This window comes from Saimiri boliviensis, chromosome 3, assembly GCF_048565385.1.
Source record: "Saimiri boliviensis isolate mSaiBol1 chromosome 3, mSaiBol1.pri, whole genome shotgun sequence".
Classification (NCBI taxonomy): Eukaryota; Metazoa; Chordata; class Mammalia; order Primates; family Cebidae; genus Saimiri; species Saimiri boliviensis.
In genome coordinates, this window is record NC_133451.1 from 80,007,604 (window position 1) to 80,026,389 (window position 18,786).

General features: G+C 38.1%; 2 protein-coding genes and 1 non-coding gene across 13 annotated transcripts in view; 1 reads left to right on the plus strand and 2 right to left on the minus strand.

Moving 5' to 3' along the window:
• The window catches only part of PTPN13 (protein tyrosine phosphatase non-receptor type 13), a 220,927-nt gene extending 211,925 nt beyond the window's left edge, over nucleotides 1-9,002 (plus strand). For 4 of the 11 annotated variants that reach the window (XM_010334771.3, XM_010334773.3, XM_074396400.1 and 1 more), the window contains 4 exons: nucleotides 1,925-2,262; nucleotides 4,171-4,386; nucleotides 5,450-5,512; nucleotides 8,229-8,999. In XM_010334771.3, the coding sequence (XP_010333073.2) occupies nucleotides 1,925-2,262; nucleotides 4,171-4,386; nucleotides 5,450-5,512; nucleotides 8,229-8,324 (713 nt within the window). In that variant the 3' untranslated portion in view covers nucleotides 8,325-8,999. Of the gene's footprint in view, nucleotides 1-1,924; nucleotides 2,263-4,170; nucleotides 4,387-5,449; nucleotides 5,513-8,228 lie in introns of all 11 variants that reach the window. The other 7 variants (XM_003923981.3, XM_003923980.3, XM_074396402.1 and 4 more) reach the window with 4 other exon arrangements.
• A 1,080-nt stretch (nucleotides 9,003-10,082) lies between these two features.
• LOC120363684 (U4 spliceosomal RNA) lies at nucleotides 10,083-10,223 on the minus strand. The gene has a single exon (XR_005579141.1). It is a non-coding gene; the product is annotated as a U4 spliceosomal RNA (small nuclear RNA).
• A 3,555-nt stretch (nucleotides 10,224-13,778) lies between these two features.
• The window catches only part of SLC10A6 (solute carrier family 10 member 6), a 31,982-nt gene continuing 26,974 nt past the window's right edge, over nucleotides 13,779-18,786 (minus strand). The window contains exon 6 of the mRNA XM_003923983.4: nucleotides 13,779-17,376. Coding sequence (XP_003924032.1) covers nucleotides 17,162-17,376 — 215 coding nt within the window. The 3' untranslated portion in view covers nucleotides 13,779-17,161. The remainder of the gene's footprint in view (nucleotides 17,377-18,786) is intronic.

An 18,786-nucleotide genomic window follows, 5' to 3' on the forward strand; every position in this document is an offset into this window, starting at 1 on the left:
ATCAGGAGTTCAAGACTAGGCTGGCCAACATAGTGAAACCCCATCTCTACTAAAAAATACAAAATTAGCCAGGAGTGGTGGCTCATGCTTATAATTCCAGCTACTTGGGAGGCTGAATCAGGAGGATCGCTTAAACCCAGGAGGTAGAGGTTGCAGTGAGCTGAGATCATGCCACTGCACTCCAGCCTGGGTGACAGAGTGAAACTCCATCTCAAAAAAAAAAAAAAAAAAGCAATAATACTTAGTCATGGGCCGGGCGCGGTGGCTCAAGCCTGTAATCCCAGCACTTTGGGAGGCCGAGGCGGGTGGATCACGAGGTCAAGAGATCGAGACCATCCTGGTCAACATGGTGAAACCCCGTCTCTACTAATTGTGCAAAAAATTAGCTGAGCATGGTGGCGCGTGCCTGTAATCCCAGCTACTCAGGAGGCTGAGGCAGGAGAATTGCCTGAACCCAGGAGGCGGAGGTTGCGGTGAGCCGAGATCGCGCCATTGCACTCCAGCCTGGGTAACAAGAGCGAAACTCCGTCTCAAAAAAAAAAAAAAAAAAAAAAAAAAATTCATGAAAAAAAATCACACTGTGTTTTATATTATGTATGAATACATGTACCAAAATACTTACCTCTAGCAGCAGCTTATAATTACCAGCAACATGTGTATATATTAGCACTGAAGATTATAACATAAGACACACTGACCCTATCTTTACCAAGAAACCATAAATCTAAAGATAAATAATAAAATCAATAGTGACAAGTCACATGGTAAATAATAATGCAATTGTATTTTTCTAATACAATAATAATGCAATTGTATTTTTCTAATACAGATAGAAAATACAAATTCATTTTGGAAAGCTTCCTGTAAGCAATGAAATTTAATCATTTTTAAAGTAGTTCAGATCATTGTTTGGCATAAAGTAAATGGGAGTTATTTTAGACAGCAAAATGGCCAGAGTCAGAATAGGACAAACCATAAATCCAAAACTAATGAGTGGATTTGTTTCCACAAAACAAATGACCAGTATGGACTAAGAGTTAGAAATCAAGTGAGAAAGGGAAATTGGTGGGGGAATTTTGAAACCTATCATAAAAAGGTTTTAGTTTGGTAATCACAGTAATTACCAGTTAAATTTATAGATATTTGAAACAGAAATAACTTCTAAGGTATGTAATACATACAAATTTATTCTCTTGGTTTAATCTTAGACAGTATAACCTCAGTGAATGATAGCTTATACGTACTTTTCACTGGGGCAGCCTGATTTAAAAAATTACATTTTGACTATATGAAATTATAATAAAACAAAGATAAGGGCCTTTATGCCTGGAGAATAAAGTGAACTGTTCTTTATTGTGTAATGTATTGTTTTGGCTCCTATTAAAGGAATATATAATTTTATTAAGTGAGTGAGAGTTAATTATGCCAGTAACATCTGCAATATTTATTTTAATAGTGTTATTGTAATACTAAATTTTGTACTATATTGTAATAGTAATCTTTGTTCTATGAAAAACTTTTTTGGAATTGCCTTTTACTGTTATTATTATTATTGTCATCATCATTAAAATAATGATAGAGAAGTATCCATTGTTTTTCTTTGTTTCTCTAGTTACTTATTAGGCAATTCTAAATGTATTTATTAACTTACTAATTTTAATTTCAACTAAATCTATGTAAATGATAACAAATTTCATATGTCAGAAACTCACTAAGCTGACATCTTAGATATGTTTGTAAGATGAGCAGAAACAATAAATATGAAATAATATGTGCTACAATTTGAAAATATACTTCTATTAAAATATGTTGATGATTTCATCTATGACAGAATTTCTCATGATCTCTGACTCATGAAATTTGTAAGACTGTTGTTTAAAATACATAATATGGATGGCTTTGTTTTGTCATGGAAAATTCACAGATGATGCTACAAGAGTGCCTCTTGGAGATGAAGGTGGCTACATCAATGCCAGCTTCATTAAGATACCAGTAGGGAAAGAAGAGTTCATTTACATTGCCTGCCAAGGACCACTACCTACAACTGTTGGAGACTTCTGGCAGATGATTTGGGAACAAAAATCCACAGTGATAGCTATGATGACTCAAGAAGTAGAAGGAGAAAAAATCAAATGCCAGCGCTATTGGCCCAACATCCTAGGCAAAACAACAATGGTCAGCAACAGACTTCGACTGGCTCTTGTGAGAATGCAGCAGCTGAAGGGTTTTGTGGTGAGGGCGATGACCCTTGAAGATATTCAGGTAAGTGAATTAAATCTTTCCATTTTTCAAGGTGTATCTCCTAGTTGTAATCCAAGCCTGCACTCTTTCCATGATTGCACCAATGTCATTTCTGGATAAAAGACAGTGGTTCCCATGCAATGGAACTAATGCTAGCTATTTTTTCTTTATCGTATAAGTTTAAATGTGACCTTCTTCATGACTTCTGCCAGTTTCTTCCATTATGTGCTATACTAAAATGAAAATGCAGAACTTTTAATGTGATTATCATCCTTGGTGATAGCACAAAATGGCTCAGAAGTTGCATGCTGGAAACTTGTGTTTTTATGGTCAAACCTCTAAGTAGACTCATTAAAACTATTTTTAAAAATCTGTAAGTAGAAAATATTTCCTCATAAAGGCAACTTAACATATTTAGGAATACATGGGTAATTTTAGCATAAACTGTTGTTATTCAGATCACTCATACTGCAGTTACCTAACCACTGAATCAATATAGCTTGAATTAGATAAGTGGCCATATTGCTCAATATAGCTTGAATTGGATAAGTTGCCATACTTCAAGTAAAGCTGCTACTGTTTCCTCACTCTGTGTTCTCTCTCACCTTACTACACCCCTGTGTGCAGTATCCTAGCTAGGTGTGAGTAATGTTTCCAATAGAGATTTAGCTTTCTTAAAGAAACAATGACTTTACTTTTATAGAAACAAAGCATATCAATTGAATTCTATTGGTGTCATGCAGATGTAGCCTGATAATTTCTTTTATAATTTTTGATTCATGATTTTTATTGATTTATGCTAGCTTACCTATTACTTAGGGTAGCACAGTTGTTCGATATTCTTTAAGTGACTTATCCACTTAATCCACACATTTTTATAGAACTCAACCCTTTTATGGGCCCTGGAGATTTGGCAGTCAACAACACAGAAAAAAAAATTCTAACCTTATGGAGCTTACATTCTGAAGAGGAAATAGTATTGATAGTGCTGTGGAAAAAAATAAAACAGAGAAGGACAATTGGTTGGGGGAGAGTGAGAAATATGTTGTAATTTTCAACAGAGAGTCAGGGAAGGCATGAGAAAATGGCATTTGGGGAAAATGGGAAGGAGTTGAGTGAGAGTTGGAGGGAATATCTGAGGAGAAAACCATTCCAGTCAGAAGGAACGAGTACAAAAATCCTGAGACCAAATTGTGTGCACATTGTATTTTAAAAACGACAGAGAATCATTTGGCTTGAGTACAGTGGCCATGGGGTAAAGAGGAGGAGGTGAGGTCTAAGAGGAAACAGAGCCAGATTATGGAGGGTTGCAGTGACTCTGACTTTTATCTGAGGTACATTTGGAACGGGGTAACCAAAAAAGGTTGTTACCCATTTCAAAATGTAATTCGTTTTTAGGGTTTTCAAAAAGTAGTTTTTATCAATATTTAAAATGTGGATCTGGCAACCTTCATAGAGGCCTTCCATGTTTTTCTTAGTGGAGTCATTTAGTTTCTTCCACTTTTCCTTTGGTCTGATTCTACAGACAAACCAAAATTTGAAAGCACAAAATGATGTTAAGAATTCATTGTGGCTGGGCACAGTGGCTCATGCCTATAATCCCAACACTTTGGGAGGCCTAGGTGGGTGAATCACTTGAGGTCAAGAGCTTGAGAGCAGCCTGGCTAACATGACAAAAGCCCGTCTCTACTAAAATATAAAACTTAGCTGGGTGTGGCTGTATGCACCTATAATCCCAGCTACTCTGGAGGCTGAGACAGGAGAATTGCTTGAACCTGGAGGCAGAGGTTGTAGTAAACCGAGATTGTGCCACTGCACCCCAGTCTGGGAGACACAGCAAGACCCTATCTCAAAAAAAAAAAAATATATATATATATATATGAACAATATAACATGTCATGATCCACTTATTCTGTTGTACAATTTCAGACCAGAGAGTTGCGCCATATTTCTCATCTGAATTTCACTGCCTGGCCAGACCATGATACACCTTCTCAACCAGATGATCTGCTTACTTTTATCTCCTACATGAGACACATCCACAAATCAGGCCCAATCATCACGCACTGCAGTGCTGGCATTGGACGTTCAGGGACCCTGATTTGCATAGATGTGGTTCTGGGATTAATCAGTCAGGATCTTGATGTGAGTACAAGATATGGGCTGAGTAAGCATTTGGCCAGAAATAATGATGGAGTCTAATTTTTGATAATATGTTGTGATCTTGAAATTTTTTTAACTTATGAATTCATATGACTGCTTTTATTTTCTTATTTTATACAAAATTGTATTTTTGTAAACATTGGTATTCAAAACTGCATAGGCCATGATCAACAAAAAATAATACTTCTATTTTATACTTGTTTTACTGTTTTTTTTTTCTTTAACTGTGTGCTCAGAGGCCTTTTATGCAGTATTTCATTTTACCCCTTATAGCCTTTAGGCTTGTATAAGATAGTATTGTTATCACACTTTAAAGACAGAAATATTGAAGCACAAAAGAAAGTATTTTTTGAAATGGAAAAGCTTGTATTTTTGTGTTATTGTTGTCTGGGTAAAAGATGTATATTTTATTATACAAATTAATGCTAAATAGTCTCTCTATAAACAATTACATTAAAAATTATTCTTATGAGTATAATCTTACTTGTGAACTCAGTATAAACCTTACTTAAAATGCTAGAATATTTTACCATAGATAATGTATGATTAAAATTAGTCTCTTAGAGAATTTTAGTTAAAAGCACTTTACACAGTAGCTAAAATAATTTAAGTAGGATGAAACGAAATAGTCTTTTTCTCCCTCTTTTCCAGCTGCTCAATGTCAGCTGAAATCGAGATCTTTTTATTTTGGAAATCTCTTGATCTGAAGAGCAATGTATAGGAAAAATAATTTACCTTCTTTAATTGTAATATTAGAAAATAGTCACATTTCAGAGGGAAGAGAATTTGTTTTCTTTGGGGCATTTTCAAATAGATTAACATTCCCTAATTCTTAGAAAGATAAAAAATAAGAATACCAAGTGATGGCAGAGTCCATTCGCCAAGTCATTTTGTCCAGGAGAGTTTCCCTGAGACTACTAGAAGGGGAGGAAGAGCGGGATACAGAATTTTACGTAAGCCAACCCCCACCCCAACCCCGTGATCCTTTTGAGATTCAAATTCTGTTACCCTTTTAATCTCACGCACCTGTGGTTTCCTCTGACAGTTTGACATCTCTGATTTGGTGCGCTGCATGAGACTACAAAGACATGGAATGGTTCAGACGGAGGTGAGTCATGGCTGGGTCTCCTAATGAGGATTTTTGTAAAGATTCTAATATTTTTAAAGTTCCTATTAAACGATTTTTCTTTTTTGAGGCTTCCCATGTTAGAGCATAAAGCCAAACATTTACTGCAGTGAGAGGCATTTTTTTTAAGCATGAATACTAATTCAGAAAAAAATTAAGATACTTCCAAGCTTTTAAAAATTTTAACTTAAAAATGCAGTGTCTGCACTGAAGAGATTACAGAGAATGGGATAGCATGCTAGAGGAAGACTTTGGGAATGGTACAAAAATACTGTGTAATTAATGGCATTCCTTCCCTATTTCCAACCTGAAAAAGAGATAGAAGGTAACATTCTTGCTACAGAAATTCCCTGAGAGGTAATGGATTCATCAGCATTGCCTCCAATACAGCAAAGCAGGCTGGAGTTGCTTAGCTTAAAGAAGACATTCTGTAGGGAGTGTGAATATGTGGGTCCATTTATCCTACTTTGATGATTTTCATTTCTCTTACCAGAAAGGAAATCATGAGTTATATCACCCACTGACACTATTGTGTCCTTTGCAGGGAGTACCTTATTTAGAGTGTCTGTCTTCATTGAAGAGTTCCACAATCCTTTTTGTCTGTAGTGGGAGAGTGGGAGATGTAGAAGCTGTTTTCAAATATCCATAAATTAACATTTCTCTGCCTCTTGAAAAATATGGAAATTTGTTATCTTTAAAAATTAGCATTTGCCTACTTTCCTTTCATAATCCTTTTTAATTCAAATTGTCTCCTAAATATTAAGCTGATTTACAATCACACTTTTTAGGGAAGAAAAACATTTTGATTGGTATAAGCAGCCCTTTACACCTAGGAAGTTCATTCATTCATTTGTTCATTCAACAGCTATTTATTGAGTGCTTACTTTGTATTAGGAACTCTTCTAGGTGTGTGGAGCACATCAGTGAATAAAACAAAGATCCTTGATAGAATAACAAAGGCATTCTAGTGGAATAGTGATAAGGATGGAAATCATAAACATATTAAATTTGTAAATTATATAGGATCTCTGAAAGTGGTAAGTGCTTTAGAGAAAAGTGAAATAGGTAAAGAGAATCATGGCAGATTGGGGTTACGATTTTAAACAGGGTGGTACCATTGACAAAGTAACACTTAAGCAAAGATTTGAAGGTAAAGGAGGGGGTCGTGTAGATCTCTGGAGACAAGCGCCTTTCAGACAGATCGACCACCTGTGTAGAAGTCCAAAGATCTTGTGTGTTCAGGTATGATCACAGCCAATGTGGCAAGCAGGACATGGGGGAAGGAAGAGAGAAGGAGGAGATGATGTTAGAAGGGTGGTGACATGGGCCAGGACCTGGACGTTCCCGAGTGAAATGGGAGCCATCACAGGATTGTAGTATGAAGTGGCAGTGAAGTGACTCACATTTTAAAGAACTACTTGCCTGCTGTGTTAGAATGACACCCAGTCTGCGGAGGAAGATGCAGGATTATAAGCAAGGAGATCATCAGGTGGCAAGCAGGGGTGGCTACCACTGGAGTGGTAAGTGTGGACAGAGTGACAGAAAGAGGACATGATGTGAAGTGGATTTTCTAATGGGTTGCATGCAGCGTCAGAGAAAGAGTCAAGGATAAATGTATGGAAAAGTTAAAATACAGATAAGTGAAAAAGAAACTTAAAGGACCACTTATATTCCTACTCTCAAAGAGCTGTTAATGTTTTTAGGAGATGTTATTATATTCTTTGTCCTAAACACATGTGCACACTCCTTCATGCTCAAACATACATACATGCAGCTATTTTAAATGAGATTCAACGGTGGTTGTTGTTTTATTATTTTTCATTTAATATATTGCGAATTTTTTATTTTCAGATGCAGTTCCTTGACAAATAACAAAAAAAGTCAGATCTCTGCACCATCAATTTAATAGAAAATAATTTCATCAAAGGAGTTCGTTTTCAAAGAACTTTTATTTTCATGCTTTTGTTCCAAAATATTTAAAGACTTTTTTTTTTTTTTGAGATGGAGTCTTACTTTGTCACCCAGGCTAGAGTGCAGTCCGTGATCTCAGTTCACTGCAACCTCTGCCTCCCTGATTCTCCTGCCTCAGCCTCCTGAGTAGCTAGGATTACAAGTGCCTGCCACCATGTCCAGCTAACTTTGTATTTTTAGTAGAGACGACATTTCACCATGTTGGCCAGGCTGGTCTTGAACTCCTGACCTCAAGTGATCCACCTGCTTCAGCTTCCCAAAGTGTTTGGATTACAGGCATGAGCCACCATATCTGGCAAGGCAATTATTTTGAATAGCTTCTTAGCTATTAATTTTTTGACATTTTAAAACATCAAAATGAGCTCAGTAAATCCAGAAGAAATTATATAGGAAGGTTTTTTTCTCACTAAGTATAATCAAAGCACAAAAAATATTTTAGTGACCCACCAATCAGAGACAACTTCAGTTAGCACTCTGTGATAGTTCCACCCCTATGCCTCAGGCTTTTTCTCTCCTCTTTTTGTCAGTCTGGTTTCTATTTTTTATAATTTTTGTAATACACAATTCTACACCCTGCTTCTTACATTCAACATTCTAACAAAATTTTTTCATATTTTCAAAACTCCTCAAACATTACTTCTGATAGTGGTATAGCTATTTGTATATAATATTTACATTATACATCTAAAGTCTTCTCTTTTTTTTTTTTTTTTTTTTTTGGCCATAGGATCAATATATTTTCTGCTATCAAGTCATCCTTTATGTTCTGACACGTCTTCAAGCAGAAGAAGAGCAAAAACAGCAGCCTCAGCTTCTGAAGTGACATGAAAAGAGCCTCTGTCTGGATGCATTTCCATTTCTCTCCTTAACCTCCAACAGACTCCTGCTCTCTATCCAAAATAAAGATCACAGAGCAGCAAGTTCATACAACATGCATATTCTCCTCTATCTTAGAGGGGTATTCTTCATGACAATAAATAATATTGAAATGCTGTATTTTTACAGCTACTTTAACCTATGGTGATTATTTAAAATTTTTAACACTAACAGTACAGACCATAGAGATGATTAAAGCAGCATTTGATAATAGCAGACATTGTTACAAAGACATGCTGAGTCTATTTTTAATGTACCAATCTTGTTTATAGCAAAAATGTTTTCCAATATTTTAATAAAGTAGTTATTTTATAGGGGATACTTGAAACCAGTATTTAAGCTTTAAATGACAGTAATATTGGCATAGAAAAAAAGTAGCAAATGTTTACTGTATCACTTTCTAATGTTTACTATATAGAATTTCCTGTAATATATTTATATACTTTTTCATGAAAATGGAGTTATCAGTTACCTGTTATTACTGCATCATCTGTTTGTAATGCATTATCTCACTTTGTAAATAAAAACACACCTTAAAACATGAACAAGCCAAAACTGTGTGCAGACGAATTAGACATTTTCAATGTGTTATTTTTCAACAACACCTAGGCCCCTGGGAAGACAAGGACCTCTAGACACCACTTCCCATCTCCCTAGTTGACCCCAGTCTTAACAGCCACGGAGAGTAGAGGTGTTGTCAGAAATCCTGACAGATCTTCAGTGAGTACTGATGTGGGGGTCACGTATTGGCTTAAGAGTAGCTCAGAAATTCAGTCTTTCTTTCTTCTACCTCTTTGTGAATGGTGCCTACTTACTGAGCCCAGCTGATACATAAATCAGAATATTTTCAAGTCCTAGCCACAGTACTCAACTGACCAAGGGATAATCAAAGAAAACAGTATCATACTACCTGAAGGTTTATATTTGGTTCTGCCAAACAGGAAAAAAAGAGATTGATTTCAAACCTGCTTTAACTTAGTAGTTCTTTGATTCTTGGTACTAAATTCATTTCATTAAATTCTAATAGTATTTCTCCATTCAGCCATGACACTGTAACTGAGTGGAAGTTCTGGACTGTGAGTTGTCCACGTTCTTGGCATGTTGAACAAAGAATTGAACAAAATGCTCAGACAAAGCAATGGAAGATGAAAGCATAGATTTTTTTTGAAGTGAAAGTACACTCCACAAAGTGGAAGTGAGCTTGAGCAAGCAAGTAGCTCAAGAGCCCTGATTATAATGTTCCTGGGGTTTTTATTGAATTACAAGAGCATGGTAACACCCCTAAGTACCCTTTAGAGGCCTCTGATAGGTTATATCCTACACAAATAAAGGCGTTGGCCCAGGACCAATCAGAGGCAGGATTTGCCCAGAACCAATCAGAGGCATCCTACCTGTGATGATGTATAAGCAAATGAAGGTTTCAGAATGGACCAATTACAGACATACCCATTGGTGACATAGGGGAGGGGAGGTTCAGAGAGGGGTAGGCATTTGGCCCCTAATTATTTGGTCCTGGAAAGGTGTGGTTTTCCGTTTAGTCCAACTCCAAGAAGGCCTTGGGCTTCCTGTCTCTAGATCCTGTTCTCCTGCCTCAACACCATTCCAAGACCCAGAAAATTGCTTGGCTCATCCTCATAAGACTGCATCATTTCTGAGCTAGTTCACTTGAATTTCTAATCTTTTTTTTTTTTTTTTTTTTAACCAGTCTCCATAGAGACTGTCAAAAATTGCCAGTGCCGACTGTATAGCAAGTCGTCACGGCGGGGTCTTGGGAAAAGTTTTCAATTAGCAATAATCGCGCCCCAGATAAACCTCATTGGCTACAATACTGCCACTGTGCAAAGCTGAATTTCTAATCTTAAGTGCAGCAATTTGCTGGGACCTATTCCTGAGAAGCTGGGGCTATTTGAAGGCAGAAGACAGTATCAGTAAATATATAAAGCTCCACAGTAAATATATAAAGCTCTGCCAGATAACAGGTTTGCATCCTACCTCAGAATTGGCTCTGAATATGGCAAGAGAAGCTTTACCACCACCATTCCCACTTCAATCAGAGTTTTATAGATTGGGTTATAACTGAAGATTTCATTTGAAAAAGAGGTTTCTATTGCTTTAAATGGCATTTGGAAATCTCTGTTCTGAGTGAGTTGGAATCATGAGGCCCGTTTTCCTGTTGTTGGCATATGAAACTAGGCCAGCAGAGCGCTAGGGGCTAGTACAGCTGGAGGTGATTAGCTCCCATCTGAAGTCAACATAGATGGGAGAGGGTGGAGCTGGAGGATGCTTTTTCTGGAACGAATGTCACTAGGAAATGGAAACTGGGAAGAAAATGCAGGTTTAGCTTTACGACCTGTGAATGGAAACTTTATTATGGTAAACATGTTACTGCCCTCAGCTGGGATCTGGTTCTACCAGCATGGAAGGGTAAGAGCCGTTTGCTAGGACCACTCTGGTTAGAAAGCAAGGTGAGGCCACAGAGCTGGGGTGGCACGTGAAAACACTCATATCAAATTAATGAATAAGTACAATTCAGCTCTTAACATACCTTGTATTAGCTAAGCGCTAGAAAATATAAAGCCCAAATATGGAATGGCTTAAACATAACAGTGTATTTCTAGTTTAACACTTCCGGACAAGTGAATAGCCCAGCAATGTAGATCTACGGCTCAATTTTTAGGAAGCTCAGGCCGATGAAATTTCTGTAATCAACACATACATAGCTTCCAAGGTTGAGAATCGCCACCATTCCCCACAAAGGATTGCCTGTGGAGAGATTTTATGAGCTGGGCCAGGTTTACATGCAAAACTCGTTGCTGTCACTCATTCTGCCAGAGAGAACTGGCCAAATGATGGCCAGTGACAACTCTAGGCTGTAGAAGGGGAAGCACAAATTGTAGTAGATTATATTTACAAAACTGAACTAAAGTTATGTATTCTAAAAGACTGAGTATCTTAGTATAGTCTGAGCACTGCAGAATTAGAAACAATTTTATTTCAAAATCAAAACTTTGGTACATGTCATTAGTAGAGATAATTCTGTATTCTCATGGTAAACAGGAAATAAATGGCTGTTGAAAAAAGATCAGATTCTTTTACATCTGTGGTCCCAGATAGCCTGCCAGATTTTTTGGTTTATAAAAAACTAGTTATCTATATGTAATGTGAGAAATCCAATACATTTTTTAAAAACAGCTTGTTACAGCTATCTTCCAGATGTAGATACCTTGATAATGATAGAATGTCTTACCATTTTACATAATTCAGAAATATAATTCAGAAATTCATAATTCAGAAATATTGTTATGGTAGAGATAAATGCAACAAATTGTGGGCTGAGCTGCATAATATTTTTAAGCCAATCAAAGCTTTACTTTATCAATTTGAGATTGTATTTGACTGCAAGTAACCAAAACCAACCAAACAGCCTTACAAGTTGTAAATCAAAAAGTATATGAGACAGGTCTCAAACAATTTAAAAGTTTATTTTGCCAAGGTTAAGGACGTGCTTGGAAGAAATTACATGGAATCACAGAAACAGTCTGTGGTCTATGCCTTTCTCCAATGATAAGTTTGAGGGCTTCAATACTTAAAGGAGAATAGTGAGCTGGAGGGGGAAAAGGAGGTATATGGTCACAGTACTGAACTCACATGTTGCAAAAGAAAAGGACCAGTTAGGGAAATAGTTACGTATTTATCTTGCACTCAGTGCATAATATAAGATAGAGTAACTACCTGTGGAGATATTTAACCTTTATCTGTAGCTTAGGAACAAAAGAAAAGGCAGTTTCTTGCATGGCTCAGCTTTCAGCTTCATTGTTTTCCTTTTGGCCTAGTGAATTGGGATCCCAAGTTTTTTGGGGTTTTTTTCTTTCACAAATTTTAAAGGACCTAAGAGTTTCTTTTCTTTCATTAAGAAAGAAAGAGAAGCTCAGAAGAAGGCATTTGCTCAGAAATAGGCGGTTAATTCTATAACTCAAGAATGTCAACAGCTCTCTAATTATCCTTGGTCTTTCCTTTACGGCCTGGAAGTGGCTGCCACAGCTCCAGCTATTACATCCACATTTCCAGAAAAGAAACAGGAATTGACAGGGAGAAAGGCAGTGAGTGCCTAGGGCAAGAAAGCGAAATTTCCCAGAAGACAAGGGCAGACTTCTGCTTCTGTCTTATTAGCAAAAACTGTCCCATGCCCATCTCTAGCTTCAAGAAAGTTATTTTTAGCTAGATATGTTGCTGTCCTGAACAAAATCTTGGTTCTGTTCTTAAGCACAAAAACAGCAATTGATACAGGGTAGCAGCAAGCAGGGTGTGCCTTTCCAGTTCTGCCTCAGTTTCTACCATCCTTACAAGGTAGCGAACACTGTGTTGTGCCTTTCCAGTTCTGCCTCAGTTTCTACCATCCTTACAAGGTAGCGAACACTGTGTCAATCTTTCAAGATCTTCTTACAAATTTAGAAGTGTCTGAATGTGTAACTATTGAAGAGATTCATGGATAGAAGTATTTAAAAGTAGTCTTCAGTTTTTACAGGTTTAGAGACAGTTTTATTTATTCAACCAAAATATAGCTGTACTCCAAAGGTCATGCTAAGCAAACCTTCAGGACACTGATGAACCATGCTGCTGATTTATTAGCTTACAAGGAAGCTGTAGGTGGATCTAGCAGAATAAAGAGGCTGGACATTCAGAGGGGGCTCCTCCTGCTGGGCAAAGTACAGGCCAAGGCCGATGGGAAGGTTACCAAGAGACTGACATATGATTCATTAACTGGGTTAGGCTGAATGATTCTTTACACAAGGGATATTTCTGATTACACAAGAAAAAGAAGGGAATGTAACATGTATTGATCACTTATGCATCGGACCAGGTGTTTTCACCTTGCCTCCTTTTCAGGGTGTTCAGGATTGAATGTGTTATCAACCATTTTAAGAGAGGAATCTGAAGCCCAGGGGGATTGTCACTTGCCCAAAGTTCCCCAGATAACTGAGGTAAAGGTTCAATTTCAGCTCCAATGGATTTCAATCCACAGCTCTAGAGGCATCCTAGCTATTAAAGCGGAATGCAGGCCGGGCGCCATGGCTCATGTCTGTAACCCCAGCACTTTGGGAAGCTGAGACAGATGGATCACCTGAGGTCAGGAGTTCGAGACCAGGCTGGCTAATATGGCAAAACCCTGTCTCTACTAAAAAATATATATATATACAAAAATTAGCCAGGCGTGGTGTCGGGCACCTGTAATACCAGCTACTTGGGAAGCTGAGGCTGGGAAATTGCTTGAACTCAGGAGGCAGAGGTTGCAGTGAGTCAAGATGAAATCATTGCACTCCAGCCTGGGCAACAAGAACAAAACTCTATCTAAAAAAAAAAAAAAAAAAAAAAAAAAAAAGTGGAATGCAGGTAGCCCTGATGCAGCCTGTGTTCTCTCCCCTGCACTCTGCTACCCCGACCATCCAGCTGCCTCTTTCCTCTTAGACATGGACTCATTCTGCTTGACATGATTTCTCTGGCCCCACTTCTGAGTTTCATGTAGGTCCCAGCTTTTAGATCAATTAGAATGCAATTTACTCAAGTAAGCCTTTTTTCCAGTTATATTTTTGTTCTAAAGATAACATGTGGCCTTCTGAACAGCTTCACTATTTCAAGTTCTCAGTAACATGTTTACAGACCATCTATGCAGATGGCCATCTTCTGACAGGAGTACTTTCAAGCCCTTACAATGATATGTGTTGTTTCTGTCTTAAAGGATGGTCTTTGATAGACCTGTCCCTCATCCTTGGAACATCCTGACTGTTGTAAATACTGACCATGTTGTTAATGCTTTCAGAAGAGCATTGAATTTTACCATTTTGTGCTAGGTGTCTATGTGGAGAAATAATTTAGACATTTATTTTTTGTGGATTCTTTAAAACTCATGGAGGCCAGACGTGGTGGCTCACGCCTATAATCTCGGCACTTTGGGAGGCCAAGGCAGTCAAATCACCTGAGGTCAGGAGTTCAAGACCAGCCCTGGCCAATATGGTGACACCCCATCTCTACTAAAAATACAAAAATTAGAGGGGCGTGGTGGCAGGCACCCATAAGTTTCAGCTGCTGGGCAGGCTGAGGCAGGAGAAGAATCACTTGCACCTGGGAGGCAGAGGTTGCAGGGAGCTGAGATAGCGCCGCTGTATTCCAGCCTGAATGACAGAGCAAGACTCCATCTCAAAAACAAAAATGAACAAACAAACAAAAACTCATAATAATATTCATGTTAGAACTGGGGATCTGTGTTACTTGTAACTCTCCTAACTGTGTTCATTGCAGTGATCTATTTCCCTGCTAGACTATAAACTCCGTGAGGGCAGGAACCCTTTCTGCCTCATTACTGTTTCTGTCCCATGTGTCTGAACATAGAACAGACTAGCTTCTCATTACATAAACATTTATCACATGGATAAAAGGGAATCTCAAAATAGTAAAACAACAGTTGAAAATTAACAATCGAGTCATAAATCCGCACAGTTCTTTTCCATATACAATGTGCCGTGGCTCTAAGACCTAATGGGGCTCCTTTTGTACTACACAAAGGCTTTCTGAATTAGTGGGAAAATACAATAATCATTGTCATTGCATTAACCCACAAGTTATTGGGAATACTTACAAAATAAAATTATAAACATTAAATCTCAAAACACTTTCTCACACATTTCAAAACTTACAAATAATAGACACAAAATGGAACCAAAGATTCCCAACAAAAACACATTATGTAGGAAGTTATGTGATAAAGGTAGCATTTCAAATCAGTAGATAAAAGAATAATGATTCAATATATGATGTTTAAATGATTATAAAAAAATGCTATACAGAACAATAAATTCAAAATGGAATAAATATGTATGTATTCACTCCACCAAAGTATTAGAAAAACACATGGGAAAATATTTTTAATAATGACTAGTAGAGGACAGATTTTACCTACTGCCAGGCACCCTTTATTGCATGGGAAGACAAGAAGTACACACAGCAGCTAATAAATATGTTGCATAAGCCCCCAAAAAGAGCTCCCTGAAAAGGGGCCAAATACATTCTCAAAAAAAGATTCTATCGCAATTCACAATTCACACAAATAGATAAATATGCTAACATTGGCAGAGATCAGAGCCGAAAAAACATTCTTAATAAGATTAATAAGCTGAATATATTAAAAAAATAAAACTCTGTACCACAAAAGACATTAGAGAATAACAAAAGCTAAAGGAGTAGATAGAATGTCGACAACACATAGGACACATCGTCACTGTCATTATGGGTCAAAATCTGTACATCAAAAAGGAAAAGATACAATAGAAAAGCAGGCAAAGGACATAAGTAGGCAAGTGATTGTGAAAAATGCTTTAGTTCACTCAATTTTTAAATAAAATTTTAAAAGAGATGTTTTGACAAATCAAAATTGATCATTCATTTAACTGGTGAGGCTGAGGGAAACCAGGCCCCTCAGGCACTGCTGTACAGCGTTGCCAGAGAGCAATCCGTCCTGCATTTTGGTGAGCAATTGGCTTGTAAATTCAAGTCATAGGAAGTGAGCCTACAGAAATACTTGCACCTAAGGACAAGAGTGTTTGTAGTAGCACTGTAATACTGTTCAACTGAAAGCTATTCAAGTGTCCATGAATAAGGGGTGATTAAATAAATTACAGTCCTTCCCTGCAATGGAATACTTCTATGTAACTACTATTCTAAAGAATGAGGTAGGTCAACACAGACTGACACTCGAAGATGTTCCATAGTATGTCTTCAAGTGACTTACAAAACAATATATGGAATGATCTCAATTTTTTTAAATAAAATGATACAGTATACATACATAGCTTAGAAGGATATGCATGTGTCTCTCTTTTTTTTTTTTTTTTTTTTTCTGAGTCAGAGTTTTACTTTGTCACCCAGGCTGAAGCACAGTGGAGTAATCTCAGCTCACTGCAACCTCTGTTTCCTGTGTTTAAGTGATTCTCCTGCCACAGCCTCCCAAGAAGCTGGGATTACAGGTGCACACCACCATGCCTGGCTAATTTTTGTATTTTTAGTAGAGATGAGGTTTCACCATGTTGGCCGGGCTTGTCTTGAACTCCTGACCTCAGGTGATCTGTGCACCTCAGCCTCCCAAAGTGCTGGAATTACAGGCGTGAGTCACTGCGCCCGGCCACATATGTCTGTCTTTACAGAGTGAAAATACAGAGTATTCCATGTTTAACCTTATGTGTTTTTTAAATTCTCTCCAAGCTTGCATTACATCTATAATCAAAAAATATTTTCAATTTCTTAAAAATAATAATCATTTGAGAAAAGTGCCCATTTGTTATAAGAGCTATGTGTTTCCCACCCCTCCAGTGGACCAGAGGACCTGCCCGGAGTCAAGAAGTCACGTGGGTCTGCGTCGCCCTGCAGTATGAGGTGACATCTCCTCTACTCAGAGTCCTAACTCTTCTTAAATTAAAACCCACAACATGAGGATGAGTTCCCATCACGCGGGATTTTACCTGCTGCCAGGTATTAATTTGCTGCATGGGAAGACAAGAACACACAACGCAGCTCACTGATACGTTATGTTCAGCCCCAGAAGAAACTTCCTCAAATGGGAATCTCCAAAAGTGATCCTATCACAATTCACAATCCACATGGAAATACAAATATTCTAACATTGGACATTGAAATACTCACACTGGCCCTAACAACAAGATTCATGTGTCAGCTGCACACTGTCTTTACTGGCTGCTGAAAACGAAGGGGGCCAGTCCAGCCAGCAAGTCCCTGCTATTCACATGAAGTGATGTGGCCAATTGGCTCGAGAGCCCTGTGGCAATCCACTGGCTCTGGTGGCCCAGGAGTGACGGCACCTTCTTCATTCACCTCCAAGAAAGCATTGGTCTCTTTGGAAGAAGTTGATTTCCTCGTATGGCCGACTTCTATACAATCTGAGTTCTTTTTTCCGTGTTTGTTCTTCAATCTCCTCTTGTACGTCTGATATGCTAGGTGTTAAAACATACAAGTATTAAACATCACTTTAACAAAAAGTCTAATTTGGTGACACTGTACAATGGCCAGTCCTTCAGGTGTTTGTTTGGGTGGCATCATGCATGTATAAACACCCAGGAAAAAGAAGGGGGGAAGAGAGAAAGCTATGGAACAGAAGGATTTGCTGTATCAGCATGACTCTTCTGTCTGGAATAAACCATTTGTGATGGAGACTCACTCATCAGGTTGCTGACAGCTCACACACTCATACATTAATTCACTCATTCATTCATTCATTCACTCACTCAGTCAGTCAGTCAGCTGGCAAATCCTGCGAGTGCGTACTAAGAATAGGACACTCTTGGGCTCTGGGCTGGAGCTGGGAATGAGCCAGACAAGATGCTACCTTCAGTCTCTCCACGAAGAGGAATGAAAACTTGGATCTGAGACCAAGAGTTTGACTCTAACAGGATTTCTCTTATCTGCTGGGGAAATTAAGCCCCAGGTATTCCTTACATTGTTATATGGATTGTTATATCTGCAATCAGTATATAATAATAACAACCAGCAACCAGTATATAATCAGTTATAGCAGTCATCCTTGAGTCTTACTCAGACCCTGTTCTCTAACAACAGTAAAAATTTACCTTGGCACAAGATTAAAATATATGTGTGTATGTGAACACATACATATATTTTTTTTCTTTTTCAAGTTTCATTTTAGATTCAGGACGTACATGTGCATGTTTGTTTCTTGGGTATATTATGTAATGCTAAGGTTTGGGAAACAGATAATCTTATCACTCATGTAGCTAGCACAGTACCCAACAGTTTGTTTTTCGACCTTTGCCCCTCCCTCCCTCTTTTAGTAGTCCCCGGTGTCTATTGTGGCCGTCTTTATTTTTATTTTTTATTTTTTTATTTTTATTTTTTTTGAGACGGAGTTTCGCTCTTGTTACCCAGGCTGGAGTGCAATGGCGCGATCTCGGCTCACCGCAACCTCCGCCTCCTGGGTTCAGGCAATTCTCCTGCCTCAGCCTCCTGAGTAGCTGAGATTACAGGCACGCGCCACCATGCCCAGCTAATTTTTTGTATTTTTAGTAGAGACGGGGTTTCACCATGTTGACCAGGATGGTCTCGATCTCTTGACCTCGTGATCCACCCCCCTCGGCCTCCCAATGTGCTGGGATTACAGGCGTGAGCCACCGCGCCCGGCCCGAGTGTGGCTGTCTTTATGTCCACGAGCACCCAATGTTTAGCTCCCACTTATAAGTGAGGTATTTGGTTTTCTGTTCTTGCGTTACATGTATTTTTTAAATTTACCCTCTGTGAACCCACATAATAGTTAACTCCAAAGTAATGTATATTTGGCTACACACATCTGTACATACATATATATTTTTTGATATTTATATGTATGTAAT